We start from the raw sequence: 19,650 nt of genomic DNA on the forward strand, positions 1-19,650 counted from the left end.
CCTTAATGACTAATGATGATGAACATGTTTTCATATGCTCATTGGCCATCTGTATATATCTTCCTTGGTGAAGTGTCTGTTCAAATGTTTTGCCCCCTTTAAAAACTGGGTTGTGGGGGACTTCCCTGGTGGACCAGTGGGTAAGACTCCACGCTCTCAGTGCAGGGGGCCCGGGTTCGATCCCTGGTCGGGGAACTAGATCCTGCGTGCATGCTGCAACTAAGAGTTCACATGGCGCAACTAAGAAGTCCACTTGCTGCAACTAAAAGATCCCGCACACCGCAACTAAGACCTAGGGCAGCCAAAATAAATAAATAAACTACAGCACATTTAAAAAAAAAAAAAAAACTGGGTTGGTTGTGGGAATTCCCTGGCAGTCCAATGTGAAAGGACTCCGCGCTTTCACTGCTGAGGGCTGCGCGGCACGGCCAAACCACCCCCCCCCAAAAAAACTGGGTTGTGTCTCTTATTATTAGTTCAAAGAATTCTTGATACCGTCTGGATATGTGATTTGCAAATATTTTACCTCAGTCTGTGGCTTATCTTGTCATTTTATCAATGGTATCTTTTGAAGTGCAAATGTTTTCAATTTTGATAAGGTCCAGTTTATCATTTTTGTTTGTTTGTTTTATAGGAAAAAAATCTAAGACCTCTTTGTCTAACCCAACGTCATGAAGATGATCTCCCAAGCTCATTCTTAAATTTGTCTTCTTATCCCTCACCCCTCCACTTCCTAGGCCTGACAGTTCCACCTCCTCCGTTTTTTCTCTTTGCGCTCAGCCACCTCCTTTTGTTCCCTTTCAGCAGTGATTTTTAAAAAAATCCCCAAATCAGATCACACTCCACAAGGGCAGGGATGTTCCTCTGTTTTGTTCACCAATGAGTCCCAAGTGCCTAGAACAATGCCTGGCATACAGTAGGTGCTCAGTAGATGCACTTTGGGTTGAGTCATATTGTTCCTCGGGAGGCACTGCATTGCACTTGGAGAAAAGGCCAGTCTCACTGTCCAGGCCTACAAGATCCAACACAATCCAACCGTACCCACCCTGCCCCCTTGCCCACTCCCCTCCTACCACCCCGGTCTTCCCTCTAATCCTCAAAGGTGTCAAGCTCATTCCCATCTCAGGGCCTTTGCTTCAGCTGTTCTATCTGCCTGTGATTCACTTCCCTCTGCGTTCCCCAAGCCTGGCTCCTTTTGTCAGTATGAACTCAGCCTAAACATCACCTCCTCTGAGAAGCCTTCCCTGACCACCTCATCTAAAACAGCTGTCCCACCTGCCCATCACACTAGCACCACCCTATTTTCATTGTCCACAGAGCACTTACCTCCAGATATTTTCCCAGTTTATATATATTTACTTAGTGGATGGTTATCCTCCATCCTCCATGGGCCCCAAGATGGGAGCAGGGAGGAGAACAGAGCTCCCAGGCCCTCTTTAGGCAAGCCCTTCCTCCTTCAGGAGGCTTCCTTGGTTATTCCAGCCGCTAAAGCTTTCCTGTCTCCTGTCTGTCTTCCTTCCTTTCCCACTGCAGTTAGCTGTAAAGCTGGTGCCCCACAATGGACCATGCTTCCTAGTATTCATGTCCTGGGGAGGTCTCATTCCACATTGTTGCTGAGCTCGGCCATGTCACTTGTTCTGGCCAATGAAATATTAGCAAATATGATGGAAGTAGAAGTTTGATGCTCTCTTGCATATTGAGGATTGTTCTCAGTGGAACGTAGCTGCCATGCTGTGAAGAAGCCCAGGTTAGCCCTGTGTAGAGGCCAAGTAGAGGAGAATCAAAGTACAGTCATCCCTTGGTGTCCACGGGGGATTGGTTCCCAGACCCCCGCAAATACCAATATCCAAGGATGCTCACCTACCTTATATAAAGTGGCACAGCATTTGCATATAAACTAGGCACACCCTCCTCTGTGTTTCTGATCATCTCCAGGTTGCATATAATACCTAAGACAATGTCAATGTGTGTAAATCCCTGCTGGTACCAGGCAGATTCACGTTTTGCTTTTTGGAATATTTTTCCCAAATATTTTCGATCCTTGATTGGTTAAATCCAGGAATGTGGAATCTGTGGATACAGAGGGCCACCGTACCTGAGATGACAGCCCACGCTGGCAGCCAGCTGAGTTCCCAAGCTGACAGTTAACATCAACTGCAGCCATGTGTGTGAAGCCACCTTGGACGTTTCACCCCAGTTGAGCCCTCAGCTAATTGCAGCTGTATTAATGATCCCAGAGGACAAAATATGAAGCAGAAGAACTGTCCAGTCAATCCAGAGGATGGTGAGAAATAAAAAATCATTGTTGTTTCAAGCCACAGTTGTGGGGTTGTTTGTTACACAGCAGTAGGTAACTGACACACCTGTGGAAGTCTCTTTTGTCTCTCAGGGCTCACTGGCATAATAACTGTAGCCCACCTACCCATCCAACCCTGCTTCCCGCTTTCCTGTTCATTGCTCTTGGAGTTTGGCAGTTTGCCTAATCCTCCCCCTCCTTGGAGCTGGGAAGCCCCTCCCAGGCCTTACTGACCTGTCTCCTCACCTGCCCAGTTCTGTACTCCCTCCACAGTAGTGATCAGGAAAGCTTAGGACCTTAGCGACACCTGGTAAGGCCCTCCCTGCCCCTCTAGGACCTCAGCGCCCCATTGGACAAGGGGTGGCAGAGTGAGGGGCCACACCCCAAGGATCCCTGACCCTCCCATCCAGACTGCACTGGACCCTCAGTGGGCTTTGCTAGGCATGTCCCGTCCATTGCTCCCTGGAGTGGGAGCAGAGGACAGGCTTGGGACGCAGTGACATGGGGGTGGGTGGCCCAGGAGTGGGTCACAACCGACAGCTAGGTTCCCTCTGAGCCACCTCCCAGCTGGGCACCTTGTGGCCGGCTTCTCTGAACACTCTGGTCTCAGTGTCAGCCTTCTGTAAAATGGGCCAGGGTACGATGAACCCTCCCCTGGAGAGGAGCAGTTAGGCCACTTGCAGAAGCAGCAGGCTCAGCTGGGTGGACAGCATTCCGAGCCAAGGAACAGGTAGCAGGAAGTTCTGTTCCCTGGGGGAGAGGTAGGGCTGGGCGAAGCCCTCGGGCAGAGCCGGTCACCAGGGGCCACTGTGGCCCGTAGGCCGCTGCAGGCGCTGGAGGGCAGAGGCGGGGTTGGGGGTCTCGTGGCTGTCTACCTACGGGGACCAGGGGGGCAGCGATCGTCCTCACTTCGAAGATGGAAAACAGAAGCACCCCTCGGCCTCTTCCACTCCCAGAGAGCTGCCCTCCGCACCCTGCGCCCTGCCGGGGTTCGAGGACTCTCTGGAAGGGGGCGCCCCAGGAAGGGATGCGAGGGGAGGGGGAAACGCAGAGCGGGGGCCCCCCTCGCTTTTCGCGCCCTCCCCATCGGACAACCCCCCCCCCCCCCGTCACGCCCCGGACTTCGGATTGGCCCATAGGGGCAGTGATCCCGCCCACGAGGAAAGGGAGGGGCCGCTAACCCCGGGGAGACCCGGCGTGGGTGAGGGAAGCGGGGCTCGAGGAGCCCGAGGGGGCGGCCGAGTGGCCACAGGCGTGCGCTGGGCACGATTGTCGCTCTTTCACGGCGGAGACTGAGACCCAGAATGGGAAGGGTCCTGCGGCGGCCACGTGGCAAGTGGAGAGCGGGGTGGACTGTTCGTGGGTGGAGACCCAAACCCGCGAATCCCGCCGCTGGGGCAAGGCGCTCAGTTGTCCCCTGTCCGCTAGTGACCTGCGGCGCCCCGGCCCCGCTCCCTCAGTGAGCCCCGTGCCGGGCTGAGGGCCGCAAGGACGCGCGCGGCCGCCAGGGGGCGGTGTCGGCCCGCGCCGGGCGGTGGGACAGGACACCGCTTCCAGTTCTGAGCGGATGGAGAAACTGAGGCCCGGCCCACAGTGGCTCCAGCCAGGGCCTCGCCCCCTCCTCCGTGGGGCCGCACTTTGGGATCCCATAAGGGGACCTCCCTCCCCAAGCCCCGGACTCGGTGAGTCCCATAAGCCTAGCTGACGTCCCCGTCCCCCCATGCCCGCTCCAGCCCCTTGCTGAGTGGCTCCGCCTCCCCGGACCTCAGTTTCCTCTCGTGTCACCTGAGAGAAAGTGATAGTGAGACGCGGGGATCCAGGCCCGACTGCTCGGAGGGTCTTGGGAAGAGGGAGGTTCCTGTGCGCGGCTGGCAGGCGGGGCCGCTGTTATCCTTAGGACTCATCTGAGCTGTGTGACCAGGGCCAGGCCTTAGTTTCCCCTGCTGACTCTCTTCACTGCAAACCACAACTGTTTACCGAAGGGGACAGTGGAAAAGAAAGTGGGAGGTGCAACGAAGTGGGGGGCTGCCCTTGGCCCGGCCCACCTCAGCTGTGCCCCCTTGGCACCCAGGGACGGGGTGCTGCCCGCTCTCCCCAGGGCAGCCCCAGGCCTGGGCATGGAGCCCCGCGGGGACAGCGATGCGCTCAAGGTGACACAGCCGGGCCGGCATCCAGCCCCTGCGTGCTGGGAGGCTCAGGGACAGGGCCAGCCGGCCTGCCCCGCCAGTGTCCTGCCCCTGCCAGAGCTGGCCTCCCCCAGGAGAAGCCAGGTCTGAGCTCTGCGGGCCCCTGCCTGGGTGGGCTGGAACCTGGGCTGGGCCACGGCCGGGTCCCCCTTGTGCTCAGGGCTCCTGGTGCCTGGGACTCTGGTGCAAAAGAGATGAATCATGTACTTCCTGCTCCCCGCCCTCCAGGGACCGGCCCACACTCCCCAGAGGGTGACCCCTAGCCTGGTCAACTCCTGCACTTAGTCATCAGCATTTATGGGGCACCTACTGCCCCCCGCAGGGACAGGCTGTGGGCAGAGGAGAAACCCCCAGGAGCGCAGGACGCTGTGGTGAAGCCGGGAGAGGCTGGGCGAGCTCCTTCAGCCACGTGGCGCCTGAGGTGAGTCCGTGTGGACTTCTGGGGATGGGCCGTCCAGGCGGAGGGCATGGCATGAGCCAGGGCTCGAGGCCCTGAGGCCTGAAGGCCAAGGTTCTCGTGGAACGTGAAGGGGTCTGGTCCTGAGGCAGAGCAGGGGTTTTCGACTCGGGTGGGTGGCATCTTTGAGCAGGGAGGGCTCCTAGCAGAAGGGCTGAGTTGACTTGGATTTGACGGGATCCCCTCAGGCTTCAAGAAGCTGGGGCTGAAGCTGGAGCCTGGAGAGTCCAGGGCAGCCTGGCCCTGGGAGGTGGGATGGAGTAGCGAGGGGGGCGGGGTGGGGCGTTTGGACACAGAGTCCAGGGCATGATGTGAGGGGTGCAGATGACTCCTCTTCATCTCAGGTAGCCTCCTCCTCCAGGAAGCCTCGCCTGCCCACTCACCTGTGATCCTCAGGGCAGGCTGCAGGGGCTTGTTCGTTGAATTACCGAGTTAAGCTGCTCAGAAGGGCTGGCTGACCATCTGAGTCCCCTGGCGAGGGGGACCATCTGAGTCCCCAGCCCACCATCCCAACCTGCGTCTGAGGCCCCTCCATCCTGTGAGTGGGAGACATTTCTAGCAGAACTTTCCTCAGCTTTCACAAGGGGTTGGGAACTCACGAAACCAAAGCCTTCCCTTCCTAGGCCCGGACGAGGCTTATATGCTCCAGCCCTGTGGGCAAAGCCCCGTCCCTTCTCCGAGCTTGTTTCCCTACCTGTAAAGTGGGCTGACAATGCAGCCTGCCTCCCCTGCGAGCCCACGAGAGGACGGCCGGGAGAGCACTTTGCCCGCGGGACATGCCTCTTTAAAAACTCACCTTAATTATGCAAATAGTATTTGAATATGTGTCCCTTGTGAATGACTCAAACCATAAAGAAGGTACAGAGAATAAAAACTAAGAGCTCCTTCCTCCTCCCCCCTCCCCCTCCCTGATGCTCCCCCAGGAGGCCCTGCCCTCCACAGATCAGTGTGTGGCTTCCAGTATTTTTCAAACAATTTGGGGGCTTCCCTGGCGGTCCAGTGGTTAAGACACTGCGCTCCCAACACAAGGGGCACGGGTCTTTTAACACTTTTATGTTGAAGTATTGAAAATTAATCCTAGGAGCTCTTTACTGCCGTGTCCTGCAAGAACTCAGTGCCTTCTCAGGAAGGCTCTCTTATCTCCTCTTGACAGAGGAGGAAACTCAGGCTCTCTATTGCCGCCTGCGTCTGCATGATACCTGGGCTGTGCGTTAGTTAGTCACGTGGCAGCTGTAGGTTTTACCTCCTAAACCAGGACCTGTTGAGAGTGAGGGGGACACTATTATCATTATGCTGGGATGACAAGGGCTGTCCTGAGCAAATACTCTTAAGGAGCCAGGAAGTTTTCAAGTGATAAACCCCTGTCTCCAACTGGCCTAATCCCCAAACTGGATTATTTAAATATTAAATAAAATATTAAATAAAATTATTAAAGACTAAATATACTTTAATATAAATATTAAATAAAACATTTATTTAATTAATTAAATATTAAATTAAAAAATAAACAATTCAACTGGCTCATTTAATGAGGAAGCCCGAGTCCTCAGGCACGGCTCTTTCCAGGATCCTACATGGACCCAGAGACACCAGCGAGAGTCTCACATTGGGTTGGTGGTGGGGGCGGGTTTGAGGGAGATGCTCCCTAGGCTCCAGGCCGACACAAGGTCCTATCCAAGAGCCAGGAGAGGAGCAGTGCCAGCTGGGAAGGATGCAAAAATCCCAGCTGGGATGGATGCATCATGATTATTTTTGGTGTTCCCCTTTGGATGGTCACCTAGGAGGTTTCCGTTTTTTGGGTTTTTTTTTAAGATTTTATTTTATTATTTATTTATTTATTTTATTATTTATTTTTGGCTGCATCAGGTCTTAGTTGCGGCAGGCGGGATCTTTCATTACAGCGCATGGGCTCTTCGTTGCGGTGCACGGGCTTCTCTCTAGTTGTGGTGTGTGGGTTTTCTCTTCTCTAGTTGTGGCGCGCGGGCTCCAGAGCACGTGGGCCCTGTAGTTTGTGGCACACGGGCTCCCTAGTTGAGGCGCACGAGCTCAGTCATTGTGGCGCACCGGCTTAGTTGCTCCGTGGCACGTGGGATCTTAGTTCCCTAACCAGGGATCGAACACATGTCCCCTGCATTGGCAGGGGGATTCTTTACCACTGGACCACCAGGGAAGTCCCAGGTTTCCAGTTTTTTATTATTAAAAACACAGCAGGGACTGTACCTCCTTAACAGTTGGTAGTTAACCTGTATTCTCTTCAAAGGTTTTACTCTGAAATAGTTAGAAATAAAATATGCGGGCAGACCCTCATTTTATTGTACTTTACTGTGCTCCACAGATATTATGTTTTTCTCAAATTGAAGGTTTGTGGCAACCCTACGTCAAGCAAGTCTGTTACCGCCATATTTCCAACTGCATTTGCTCACTTCCTGTCTCTGTGTCACGTTCTGGTCATTCTTACAATATTTCGAATCTTTTCATTGTTATTATATTTGTTATGATGATGTATGATCAGTGACCTTTGATGTTACCACGACAACTCACTGAAGGCCCAGATAATACTTAGTATTTTTACCAATAAAGTTTTTTTTTGAATTAAGGTATGTGCCTTGTTTTTTTAGACATAGTGCTATTGCACACTTAATAGACTACAGTATAGAATGAATTTACTTTTATATGCCCGGGGAAACCACAATGACAATATTTGCTTTATGACAATATTTGCTTTATTGTGGTGGTCTGGAACAGAACCTGCAATACCTCTGAGGTCTGCCTGTAAAATTAAGGTTGAATTCTTTCATAAAACTGTAAAGAATTAAACAAGTGAACAAAACCGTAGCAGTGAGCATCGTACATGGAATTTGGCACTTGGGCCAGTATTTATCTGGATAAGATACCTACAAAAGAAACTGGTGGACCCAAGAGCACGAGCATTTTCCTGCTGGTGGTGCCTTCCAAGGTGCCCTCCCCTTCTCTACATGAGAGTGAGGGCTTGATTCCTGACCTTGTCAGTACAGGCTGTTTTTGGGATCCTCAGTTTTTGCCAATAGGCAAAACAAGAGCTTGTACGTTTGCCTATTTCTTACAGAGCTGAGCGTCTTCATGGGTTTATCGGCCAACCTGTGAATTGCCTATTCATACCCCTTGCCCATTTTCCTGGGTTAGTCTTTCTAACAGGTGCAGGAGCTCCTTATACATTCTGAATGCAGACCCTTGGAGGCCAGGTGGGCTTTGGCCCCGTCCAGCCAGGTAGTGGTAGTGCAGGACCCAGGAGAGGTGGGGGTGGGTGAGGGATACCCCTCCCCCCTCCCCTGGTCCTGGCCACTTCCCATACTGGCCTTGGCCAATCCTGTCCCCTGGAACAACTTCCTTTTGAGATCCGAAAATCCACCTGACTCATGTCACAGATAGAGACTGGCACTCAGACAGGTGCAGTCACGCAGCCCAAGTCCCACAGCTGGTGAGTAGTGATTAGAACCCAGCTTGTCTGGCGCCAGCTTCCTCCCCCAGGAAGCTGCCCTCCCTCCTCTCTACCTGCAGCACAAACCCCAAGCCGTGCTCCCAGTCCTGGGCCACCTGCCGGATCCCCCCTGCTCTGATGACAGGCTCTGCTGGGCTTGCTGGGGGCAGCTGGGGCTCAGGTCAGGGAGGATCTCCCTGTGGTCAATGAGCCGCTCTCCTCAAGCACCGCCCTCCACCCCTTGTCTCTCTAAGCGAATCACCTTGAAAATAGAAGCCATCTGAGTAGACTTCTCTGACTCACCTTTACCTGTGCTCTCATTGGCGTCCATGCCCAACCCTCTGCCCCTCAGGAAAAACTGTCCATGCCCGTGGCAGGGGCCTTCCTTCCCCTCGTGGCTGCGCAGTCCCTGCTGGCCTCCAGGTCATGGCTCCATAGGTCCTTCCTGCATCGGTGTTTTGGCGCATCAGTGTGCTGCACACATGCACACGTGTGCAAGATGCAGCACACTGCACGTGGCCATGTGTACACGCGTGCATGCACAGATGCACACGTGCCTGCATGCACACACACACGTGGCTCCAGGGGTTTTTTTTATTATTTAAAATATTTATTTATTGAGGTTGCACCAGGTCTCAGGTGCAGCATGCGGAATCTAGTTTCCTGACCAGGGATCGAACCTGGGCCCTCTGCACTGGGACCCCGGAGTCTTATCCACTGGACCACCAGGGGTGTCTCTCTGCTCTTTTATTCTTTAACCCACTTACCTCCAGCCCCCCTTTCCTCCCTACACATCTTTCCCAGTCCCTCCCCTAGCGCTCCTCTCCACATAGGCTTCTCCTGCAGTCCCATGACCTTCTGTAAAGGGCACCATGACCTCCATGTAGCCAAATCCTCCTGACCCGCTGGTGGCACTTGTCCCAGGTGGCCACTCCCTCCTCCTCCGGACACCTGGGCTCTTTTGACTTCCAAGGGCCTCTCCCCATCCCTACATGCTAGATGTTCCAGCCTGGCCTCCCAGCCTTCACTCCATTTTGTTTTGTTTTGTTTTTAATGTTTTATTTAATTAATTTATTTATTTGGCTGCGCTGGGTCTTAGTTGCGGCATGTGGGATCTTAGTTCCCTGACCAAGGATCGAACCTGGGCCCCCTGCATTGGGAGCGCAGAGTCTTAGCCACTGGACCACCAGGGCAGTCCCCGAGCCTTCACTCCGGGTGTCATGCTTTCAGTGCCTTCTCTCTCCTGTGACCCCCAGCTGTATGTCACCAGCAGGGCTTCTCCCTCCACCTCCCGTTATCATGGACACCCCAAGGTGGCTGACAGGCATCTTCAGGGATGCCCCACCCCCTGCTCCTGCCCGACCCGGGAGGCATTCTAGACTGTTCTCTCCCTCTCACACTCACCCTAGTTGGTCAGAGTCCACACAGAATTCGCTGCTTGTCCCAGTGCCCTCCATGCCGCTCGCCCTGCCACCCCTTCCCAGGCCAGTCAGCTACTGGGGTTTCCACCCTCTCTTCCTGGGGTTTGCTCCCCGCGGTGAGAGGGAGCCTTAGAAAACCCAAGGCAGCCCCTGCTCGGAGCCCTGGCTCCCCCGAAGTCCTCCCACTGACCTTGGGGTCCGTCTGTATTTGCAGCCTCGCCCACTACCCCTCCGACCTGGCCGCACACTGACGCCACGAGCCTGCGGCGGGGGGGGGGGGGGGGGGGGGGGGGGGGCGGGACAAGCTCTCCCAGGAGAGAGGGGAGCATGACAGGGTCAAAGGTCAAAGCCATACTTAGAAGGCTGTGCTGGTGAGCCAGGCCTGAGCCGGGCAGTCCTCTCACTCCCAGGCCCCCTTAGTCTCTCTGGGAATTGAGCCCTCTGCCCCTCCTCCGCCCACTCCCCACCCCCACCCCCGTTCGCAGCCTCAGCGGGCACAGGATGCTGCTTCCTTAGGGGGAGCACTTCCCCCCATCGCCGCCCCAGACTCTGCCACAGCCCCATGGAGGCGCGGGCAGGCTGTTCACAGCAGCACTGGGGGACCACACACGTGCTGGGCACAGGGGACAGCTTTCACCAGCAGAAGACTCAACAGAGATGACGTGTGACCCAGAGCGGCGCGTACCCCAGAGCGTGAGTCTAAAAGTGACCGCGGGAGAAAAAGGCAAGCTGCTGAGAGGGCGCGCTGACAGCGTGATGGGGAGGGTTACAGTGTCAGCTGCCACCGTGGGAAAGCGCCGGCGCTGGGACTGGGCAGCAGGACAGGCACGCAGGCCTTCAGATTTCCCCACATGTTAGTTCTTAAACTGGCTCATGGGCTCCCAGGCATTTCAAAGTTATATTATCGTTTTGTATGCCTGAAATAATCCACTAACTTCCAAACCTCCAGGTCCTTGGACACACCCAAGCTCCTTGTCTAGCCATTCAAGGCCCTATGCTTCCCGGTCCCCCCCAACTGACCTCTGGAGCCTCCCTCTGCCGCTTCCAGACCTTTGCTGCAGCCGTGTCCGGGCCAGGAATGCCTTTCCTCTGCCCCACTTGGTCTTTCTGGCTAAGCCCATGTCCATGGGAAGCTTTCTAAGTAGTGGAGAAATGGGGTTGAAACCGTGCAGCTTAGATTGGGACTTGGACCCACAGGCTGGAACTCGAACCCACGGTCTTTTAACTGAGATCACACACCTGGTCTCAGGACTTAATGAAGCTCAGGTTCTTGATGTCTCATCGCAGAAAGAATTCAGTCAGAGACAAAGTGATGGGTAAGAAGTGGATTTCTTTAGAGATAAACACACTCCACAAGACAGAGTGTGGGCCATCTCAGAAGGAGAGAGTGGCCCCAGGGTACAGGGTTGTCGGTTCTTATAGGGGTGGGTAGTTTCACAGGCTAATGAGTGGGAGGAGTATTCCAGCTATTTTAGGGAAGGGGCGGGATTTCCAGGAATTGGGCCACCGCCCACTTTTAGACCTTTATGGCTGGCCTTGGAACTGTCGTGGCGCCTGTGGGTGTGTCATTTAGCATATGCTAATATATTACAAGGAGCGTATACTGAGGCTCAAGGTCTAGTGGAAGTTGACTCGTTCACCATCCTGGACCTCTTTGGTCCTAATCAGTTTGTGTAGTGTCCTCGGGCTGTGTCATTCTTTTTTTTTTTTTTTTTTTTTTTTGTGTGTGTGTCATTCTTTTAAAGGTTGTGCCCTGCCCCCTTCCCTCCTGTTTCAGGGTCGGACTTGATTCTGAGAGAGGGCTTCGGGAATCCCAGCGAAGAGTGACGAGGGCACATCAAAGGGGGAGGCGAGGAGGGTTCGAGGGGTGGAGAGAGAACTGCCCCGAGGCCAGCTGCACACCAGGCACCTACAGCCGATGCCCTGTCACCCTCATTCCACCAGCAGCCATGGAGATGCTGTGAGGTCTCACTGCAGCCCTTGAAGGATATAATGGGGACATGGGAGCAGGGCAGCTAGCGTCTTGAGCCACAGGTAGTTCACCTGGGACACCACCTCCCTACGTTGTCTCCCAGGGTCTGGGGGCTCCAGAAGGCCAGTGTCAACCGTGCAACCCCAGGATTTCCATTCACTTTGCCCCACCCATCAGAGAGGTCTGGAAAAGGACAGCTGGGAGAAATTGTAGGGAGACTGAGGACTAAAGCAGGGAGGAGAGGACAGGTGAGGTGGGGCAGAGATAGACCCTGGACTCCCAGCCCAGTGTTCCCTGTACCCCCCCACACCTGGCCCATGATCGTTTTCTGTAAATCTGGTGGTGATCATGGACCCCCTGAGAGGTATGGTAGGGCCTGCAGGGCCATGTTGCACTGAGGTGGGTGGCATTTTGGGTGGGGGTATCTGGTGGCTCTCCGGCACGTGTGTGCTCCACACTTTGGCCCCCTTGTGGAGAGGCCGGGGTGGTCAGGGCCCCATCCACCACAAATGTCTGAAGGAAAGAAAGGGAAGCGCCCAGCTTCCCTTTTAGCTTCTCCTCACTTGGAGGTCACCTCCCAGTGAGCCCCGATTTCCTGGCCGGTGAATTAGGAGTCATAATTCCCACGGCTACCGGTTGCGAAAATGAATTGAAATCAAGTATGTTTAGCACAGAGACTGGTACACACTAGGCCCTCATAAATGGCTGTCTGCATCCGTTCATCCATTCGTACCCTGGGAAAGTCAGCATGGAGCAGGGGCTCGAGACGCCCCGACCCTCCCGGGCAGAAAGCGGCCAGGGCCCTTAGGGGTGACAGTTCCTACGCCCCGACCCCTCCATGTACAGTCCCAGAAAAGTCCCGGAGGAGGTCATCCCCAAGGTCACAGAGGGTCAGCGTAAAGGGGATGTGGAATACGACTCGTGGGGTGCCGAAGAAAGTCACGCTCGGCGGAGCCGGAGCGCCTAAGTGCGCGCCCAGTCTCCCACTGAGCCGGGGCACAGCAGGCGGGGCCCAGGGGCCCTTCCCGGCGCGGGTCTCCCGTCGCCGGGAGCTCCAAACCCGGAGCCTTTTCTCGCCGGCCACTCGGGTTTCCGGGAGCCCCGCCCCGTTCACGCCCCATCCCGGCCCCGCCCCCCGCGCGCCCTCAAGTTTCTCCCAACTTTTCCGCGGGTCCCCCTGGGCGCCCCGCCCGCCGACCGGTGACGTAACAATGGTGCAGCGCGGCGGCCAATGGGTGGTGGCGGGGGCCGGCAGTGCGGGCCAATGGCGGCGGCGGGCGGCCCCGCGGTCCTGCCCGGCCGGGGCCGCACTGCGCCGCCCGCCGCTCGCCCGCCCGCCGCCGGCGCCGGCACCGCCGCCCAGCGGTCTGGCCGCGGCGGCTCAGAGCGCGGCTGCGGCGGGCGCGGGCGCCGGCGGCACCCTCCCGTCCGTCTGTCCTGGGAGCTTCGCCTGCGCGCCGACCCGCGGGGGGCCAGCAAGCTTTCCGGCCCGCAGCGGGGGCGGGGACGCCAGGCCAGCGGCCCCTCCGACCCCCACGGTGAGTCCCCCTTCCTCGGCCGGCTCGGCGTGTAGCCGCCGCCCCCCTCATCCCCCCCAGACACACGCGCACGCAGGTGCAGCCCTCGCTGCGCCGGCCACCGGCCCGCAGACACTCTGGCCTCGACCCGCGACCCGCGGCCACCCGGGATCCGGCCGTGCCGCCAGTAGGGGACGGGGAGAAACTGGCGGGCGGCCCTGGGCGCGCGGCCTTGCCCTCGGTGGCCCAACCCCCCATTCACTGAGCCGCGACCGTGACTCGCTGCCCGGTGACGTGGGGCGGCTCAACTTTACGTAACCTGCCCCGCTCCCAGTGTCCGCACAGGGTGCACCCGGGGCGCGGAGACCCAGGCGTGGTGCTCCAGTTACGGTGTCCCCAAAAGGGTGCTGTGGCTCCAGCCCCCAACCCCTGTGCCCGTCTCTGTAACTTAGTTACCCAGTGTGTGTGGACGCAGCTTATCCGCTGACCCAGGTCCCTTCTGACCAAGGGCTTACCCTTGAGAAAACGCAGTGGGGAGCTTGGGCCAGGGCCAGGGGTTGGAGGTCAGGGCTCAGGTTGGCGCAGGGGGCTCAGAGGGCAAGGTTAGGGCTCAATCTGGGTTCCCTGTGGGTTGGGGGTCCCCCCACTTCTGGAATGAGCCCGATATAGGAGTTAGGAGATCTGGGTTCCAGGCCTGTCTCTACCATGACTTGCCGACTGACCTTGGACAAGTTTGTCCCTTACTGGAAAATGGGATGACAGTACCTGCTTCTTCTAGTCATTGGGAAGACTCAGGGAACTAGCAGACCTGGAGGGGATTTACAGACTGTGAAGAGTGTACACGCCAGTTTCTAGGTTGATTTCATCCTCTTGCCTCCTCCCAGGAGCTAGGGGCGGTGACATCCAGTAAACACCATGTTTGGGTGGAAGGCTAGAGGCCCCCACTTCCTGCTATGGCTCACAGACTGCCTTCCCTCTTTCTTACAGATGAGGAAGCTGAGGCTCAGGCAACAGTAATACACCCACCTACACAGAACTAGGTAATCGCGGTGCTTTAGCCAGGTAGGTCTGAGTCTAGAACTCTGACCCTGCCTGGCCTGGGGTAGGGCCCTCGACCGCAGTCGGGGGTCAGATGACAGAGTCAAGGTTAGATGGGGCTGGGGATAGGGAGCTTGGGCTACAGAAAAGATTTGCCTCAGCTTGAGATGTGGGATGCAGCTTTCCTAGTCCCCTACCTGGCTTTCCCCTTGATTGGAGTTGGGTGCAGCTCTCACAGGTGGGAGCAGGAACTCTTCCAGTGGGTCCCTGGGCTGGACGGGGTGTGGGGTTTCTGTGTGGCCTTGACGGTAGCTGGGGCTGTGAGGGCAGGGACAGGGAAGGGCATCTTTAGCAGAGGTACCGGAGAACAAGACAGTTTTGGGGAGGGCGACCAGGCGCAGCTAGATCAAGGATGTGGGAGGTGGTTCAGGGCCTGGGAGAGAAGGGAAGCTGTGAGGAGTGACTGGGAGGGCCGGTCGGAGGCTGGGGGCAGGTACGAGAGAGGGCCGGACAGGTGGGGCTGTGTGAAGATTGGACGGGAGACCCCTCTCCGCCCGGAACTTCAACCCTCAACCCTCACCGCGCTTCCCTCTGCCCGCAGGTGGTCGGCCCCAGGCCCATGCCGTGAGACCGGGAGGCGCCGCCAGCATGCCGTGGGACACGCGGCGGCCTGGGGGCGGCGCGAACGGCGGGCCCGAGGGCGCGGGCGCAGCGCGCTCGCGGGCGCAGAAGCAGTGTCGCAAGTCGTCGTTCGCTTTCTACCAGGCCGTTCGCGACCTGCTGCCCGTGTGGCTGCTGGAGGACATGCGCGCTAGCGAGGCCTTCCACTGGGACGAGCGCGGGCGCGCCGCCGCCTACTCGCCGTCGGAGGCGCTGCTCTACGCCCTCGTGCACGACCACCAGGCGTATGCGCACTACCTGCTGGCCACGTTCCCGCGGTGCGCGCTCGCGCCGCCCAGCGCCGGCTTCCGCTGCTGCGCGGCGCCCGGGCCGCACGTGGCGCTGGCCGTGCGCTACAACCGTGTGGGCATCCTGCGCCGCATTCTGCGCACCGTGCGCGACTTCCCGGCCGAGGAGCGCGCGCGCCTGCTCGACCGGCGAGGCTGTAGCCGCGTGGAGGGCGGCGGCACGTCGCTGCACGTGGCCTGCGAGCTGGCGCGCCCCGAGTGCCTCTTCCTGCTGCTCGGCCACGGCGCCTCGCCCGGCCTGCGCGACGGCGGCGGCCTCACGCCGCTCGAGCTGCTGCTGCGTCAGCTGGGCCGTGATGCCGGGGCCGCCCCCGCTGTCGGGGCGCCAGCGCCCGGGGAGCCGCGCCAGCGCCGCCTGCTGCTGCTTGACTTACTGGCGCTGTACACGCCGGCGGACGCAGCCGGCCCGGCCCGCCGCGAGCTGCTGGGCGACCGGCCGCGCTGGCAGCGGCTGCTGGGCGAGGACAAGTTCCAGTGGCTGGCGGGCCTGGCGCCACCCTCGCTCTTCGCGCGCGCCATGCAGGTGCTGGTCACCGCCATCTCGCCCGGCCGCTTCCCCGAGGCCCTGGACGAGCTGCCGCTGCCGCCCTTCCTACAGCCACTGGACCTCACGGGCAAGGGCTAGACCGCGGGGGCACCCCGTGTGCTGGATTTTTGGAGAATACTATTTTTCAGAGCGTTGTACCCGGCACTTTACATATATTGTTCTCTGGACAGCAGAATCTCTGCTTTGTCTGTAGCGTGCTTTGGGGGCTGGGCCAGGACGGGCAGGCGGACCCGGAGCTGCAGGTCCTCTGGATCCGGAGGTGCTCGGCTCCCCACCTCCCTGTGTGGATGGAGCTGGGCTACGGGGTCAGACGACGCCTGAGAGCCGGGCCCTGCCCTCAGCTCACTACCCAGACCCTGAGGAGCAGCCTCCCATCTTGATTTAGAGTCTCTGGGAAGGTGTCCCAGAGGGAGAGACAGCTGAGCTGGGCAGGTGCAGGGGGGTGGACTGACGTGTCCAGGCAGGGGGACGGCGGGTGCAAAGGCCTGGAGGCCGAGGGAACCGCCCGTGGGCGCTGGGTGGAGGTTCTCTGCCCCGTCAGCAGGTGGGGCCTCGACTCCCCTGTGGGGCTGGGCCTCAGGTCCCGAGGTGTGGAGGGCAGGACCCAGGCTGTGCCTCCTGTTTGCCCCCGTCCCGTACTGGCCACCTGCCTCCTCCTCGGCTGTCACTGGGACCGCCCCCTCCCCAAAGCAGCCCAGGCCTGGACTTGTCGCAGTCGCCCCATTGGCTCTCTCTGGCGACTAGCAGGTACCTAATCCTGGGGCTCCTGACGGGGGTGGCTGCGTCATCCCGTGGGTGGGCCCTCCAGCCTCAGCCAGTAGACCTGGTTTCCGCAGGAAGGCTTTGAAGATGGAGACTGGTTGACCCTTCAGGACAGAGGGACCCTGGCTGAGAAGCTGGGTCCGTGCCCCGAGGAGCCGTGGGATCAGGGATGGCCAGGCTGTCCTGCCCGGGAATTCTGCTGGGCCGTGAAATTCAACCCGCGCCGGCATGGGCTGGAGGGCCACGATGTTCTGCCAGGAGCAGAGGGCTAACGATCTGCCCGATGAACAGTGACCGCCTGGCTGGGGGCGCCCACTGCCCACCCTGCCCCCTGTGTCCCCGAGGGGGGCATGCCTGGGGGCCGAAGGGGCTTTGGGTGGTGGTGGCAGAGTCCAGGGTGATGGGCCGTCAGAGGGGGGCTGTGGAAGGGGCCTGGGCAGCGGGAAGCTCTGCCAGGGGGCCTGGTTCTGGTCTGCAGCTGCCACCCACCCTGAGGGTGACCTTGGAGAAACCCCTGCCTTGGGCTTCAGTGTCCCCACCTGCTTACAAAGGGGCTTTGGAGCATCTCCAAGCCCCCTACCTGCCCTGGCAAGGATGTGACCCCCGTTGCTGGGAAGCGTGGGGTGGGTGGGCACACAGCCCTGGTGGGGAGGAGGGGGGGATGGAGGGGTGTACGGCCCGGTGCTGATCCTAGATTCTGGGTGGCAGCGAGGGCTTCTCCCCTCCTGCTGTGTGTCCTGGCCCAGTTAAACAGCCTTTCTGAACCTTGACACTTGGGGGCAGTGGATACTAGCATCTCTAGCTTAAAACTTGGGACATCAGGAGTCCCCTGGTTCTTAACCGGGGATGCGTTGCTGGGGGAGGGTGCATTCCTTTGGAGGAGGTGGAAAGGGCAGACCAGAGCAGCAGGTCTCCGTGGCTTCTGGGCTCTGGGCTTAGGGAGATGTTGGGAACTCTTGGTGCCCTCGTGCCCAAGCAGCTTCTGCCTGGAAAGAACCTGGGCACCCGACGGGGGACCTGGGCATGCGGACTTCCCCTCATGTCTCCCAGGTCCCAGCTCTGTCCTCTGTGGGGTCAGCCCTCCTGGCCCAAGGCCCAGGGCTAGGCCCCCATCCGCTTCCCTGCTAGACATACAGCTGCCCCTTTGGTGATGAACTCCTTTGAGCCCCCTGGGCTGGGGATGGGGTGATGCAAGGTTGGGGGGGCTCCCTGGCGGGGACCCCACAGAACCCATTGTCCGGGGAGCAGGAGGCAGCCCCTGGGCTGGTCCTGGCACGCAGGGCAGGATCCGGGCAGGAGTTGTTGTGGGCACCACAGCAGGGGGCCCAGCCCCGGAGCACAGCTCATAGCTTGGAGGGGTGCAGGGCAGGACGGCAGCGGGGGGCGTCAGCCCCGGGTGTCCTGGCCGCGGCCGGGTGGGACAGGGAGCCACAGGGAAGGCTGAGGAAGCCCTGTGGCAGCAGAGCGGGGCCTGAGTCCCACTGGGGACCCCTGGCCCAGGGCACCCCAGGCGTCCGTGGGAGCAGAGAACCCAGGGCAACAGTGCAGGGCGAGAAGCCTCAGGGTTATCTGGCCGCTGCTGCCGGCCGGCCGAGTGAGGGCGGGCAGGCGGGCCTCAGCACTGGCCTTATCGCTCCCCTGGGCCCTCCAGCACCCCGTCACCACATCGCCCTGGCGATGAGCAGGGAGGCCTGGGGAGGGCGAGTCCGCCAGGAGACTCAGCTCTTGGCTGCTGGCAGGCGGCCTTGATGGCTCCTCAAAGGCAGTGGCTCTGCCTGGGACAAGGCCCACGTGTCTGGGGCAAAGCGCCTTGGTTCGTTTGTTCACTTCCTTCATTCCATGAACCTTGTCTAAGGAAAGCCCCACTCCTGCCAGTACTGCCCCTGCCATGCCCGCCCAGGGGCCCAGTGAACTTCCAACTCTGGAGAGCTTGGGGGCCAGAATCCCTGCACCCCAGACACCTGTCGGGGAGGACAGAGAAGGCTGGGCCACTCGTCCCCAAGGTACTGTGACCCTGTGCCTGGAGCCCAAAAGGGACACACAGCCCTGTGATGGCCTGTGGCCACAAGGCCCCTGCTCTGCCCCCACTTTGGCCGTGTTGTGTGCTAACTTACCCCACTACCTCGATATTCCCACTGATTTCCTTTCCTGTCAGTTTCTTCAACTTTAAAATACTGTATTGAGAGCAGTTTCCTAAGTTACCTGAAATCCTGTTCAGAACAAGGGTGCTTCCTGAAGTCGGGATGGAGGGGAAACAGGCACGGCTGGGGAAGGCTTCTGCTCCAGAAGTGTGTGGGTGTGAAGCAGCCCTGCTCCACGGTGACTGGTTTTGTCCTGCTACGGTTTAACATTGAGGCATACTTGACATAACAAACGCACAGCCTTTGAGCGTGTGGTTTGAGGGTCGTGACCATGTCCACACGCGTGTAAGCATCCCAGCCAAGGCAGAGGCTGAAGAGAAGAGATTTCTATCCTCAGTGATATTTTTTTTTTCTTTTTTTTTTTTTTGCAGTACGCGGGCCTCTCACTGCCGTGGCCTCTCCCGCCACGGAGCACAGGCTCCGGACGCGCAGGCTCAGCGGCCATGGCTCACGGGCCCAGCCGCTCCGCGGCATGTGGGATCCTCCCGGACCGGGGCACGAACCCACGTCCCCTGCATCGGCAGGCGGACTCCCAACCATTGCGCCACCAGGGAAGCCCCTCAGTGATTTTTTTTTTTTTAAGCCACACCGTGCGGCTTGCGGGATCTTAGTTCCCCGACCAGGGACTGAATCCGGGGCCCAGGCAGTGAAAGCGAGGAGTCCTAACCGCTGGACCGCCAGGGAATTCCCACATCTTCAGTGACTTTTATAAAGAATTTCTGCTGATAGAATGCATGCTCATGGTAGAACGCTCGGACTGTGCAGAGAAATCCAGGGCAGGATGTGGCAGGGGCCCCTCCATGCAGCTCCCAGGTAAAGAGGCTGCCCGCCTGCCTGGCGGCATCCCACCACCCAGACAACCACTGCTACTAGCATTTGGTGTATTTT

General features: G+C 58.7%; 1 protein-coding gene across 3 annotated transcripts; it reads left to right on the forward strand.

Annotated features, from left to right (window-relative positions):
* The first annotated feature begins 12,844 nt into the window (after positions 1–12,844).
* ANKRD9 (ankyrin repeat domain 9) lies at positions 12,845–17,045 on the forward strand. Of its 3 annotated transcripts, none has more exons than XM_079914177.1 (3): positions 13,188–13,327; positions 14,294–14,368; positions 14,946–17,045. In XM_079914177.1, the coding sequence occupies exon 3, from the start codon at positions 14,993–14,995 to the stop codon at positions 15,935–15,937; it is 945 nt and encodes a 314-aa protein (XP_079770303.1). In that variant the 5' UTR covers positions 13,188–13,327; positions 14,294–14,368; positions 14,946–14,992; the 3' UTR covers positions 15,938–17,045. The 3 variants fall into 3 exon arrangements, with proteins under 3 accessions (XP_079770302.1, XP_079770303.1, XP_079770304.1); XM_079914178.1 differs by having other exon boundaries at positions 14,294–14,346; XM_079914176.1 differs by lacking the exon at positions 14,294–14,368 and having other exon boundaries at positions 12,845–13,327.
* Positions 17,046–19,650: the final 2,605 nt, after the last annotated feature.

Source organism: Stenella coeruleoalba (assembly GCF_951394435.1).
Source record: "Stenella coeruleoalba genome assembly, chromosome: 2".
In the NCBI taxonomy this organism is placed as follows: domain Eukaryota; kingdom Metazoa; phylum Chordata; class Mammalia; order Artiodactyla; family Delphinidae; genus Stenella; species Stenella coeruleoalba.

Coding starts and splice junctions, on each gene's coding strand:
- ANKRD9 (XM_079914176.1), top strand. CDS start 13,021: ATGGGTGGTGGCGGGGGCCGGCAGTGCGGGCCAATGGCGGCGGCGGGC. Junction 13,328..14,945: donor CGGCCCCTCCGACCCCCACG/GTGAGTCCCCCT, acceptor CTCTGCCCGCAG/GTGGTCGGCCCCAGGCCCAT.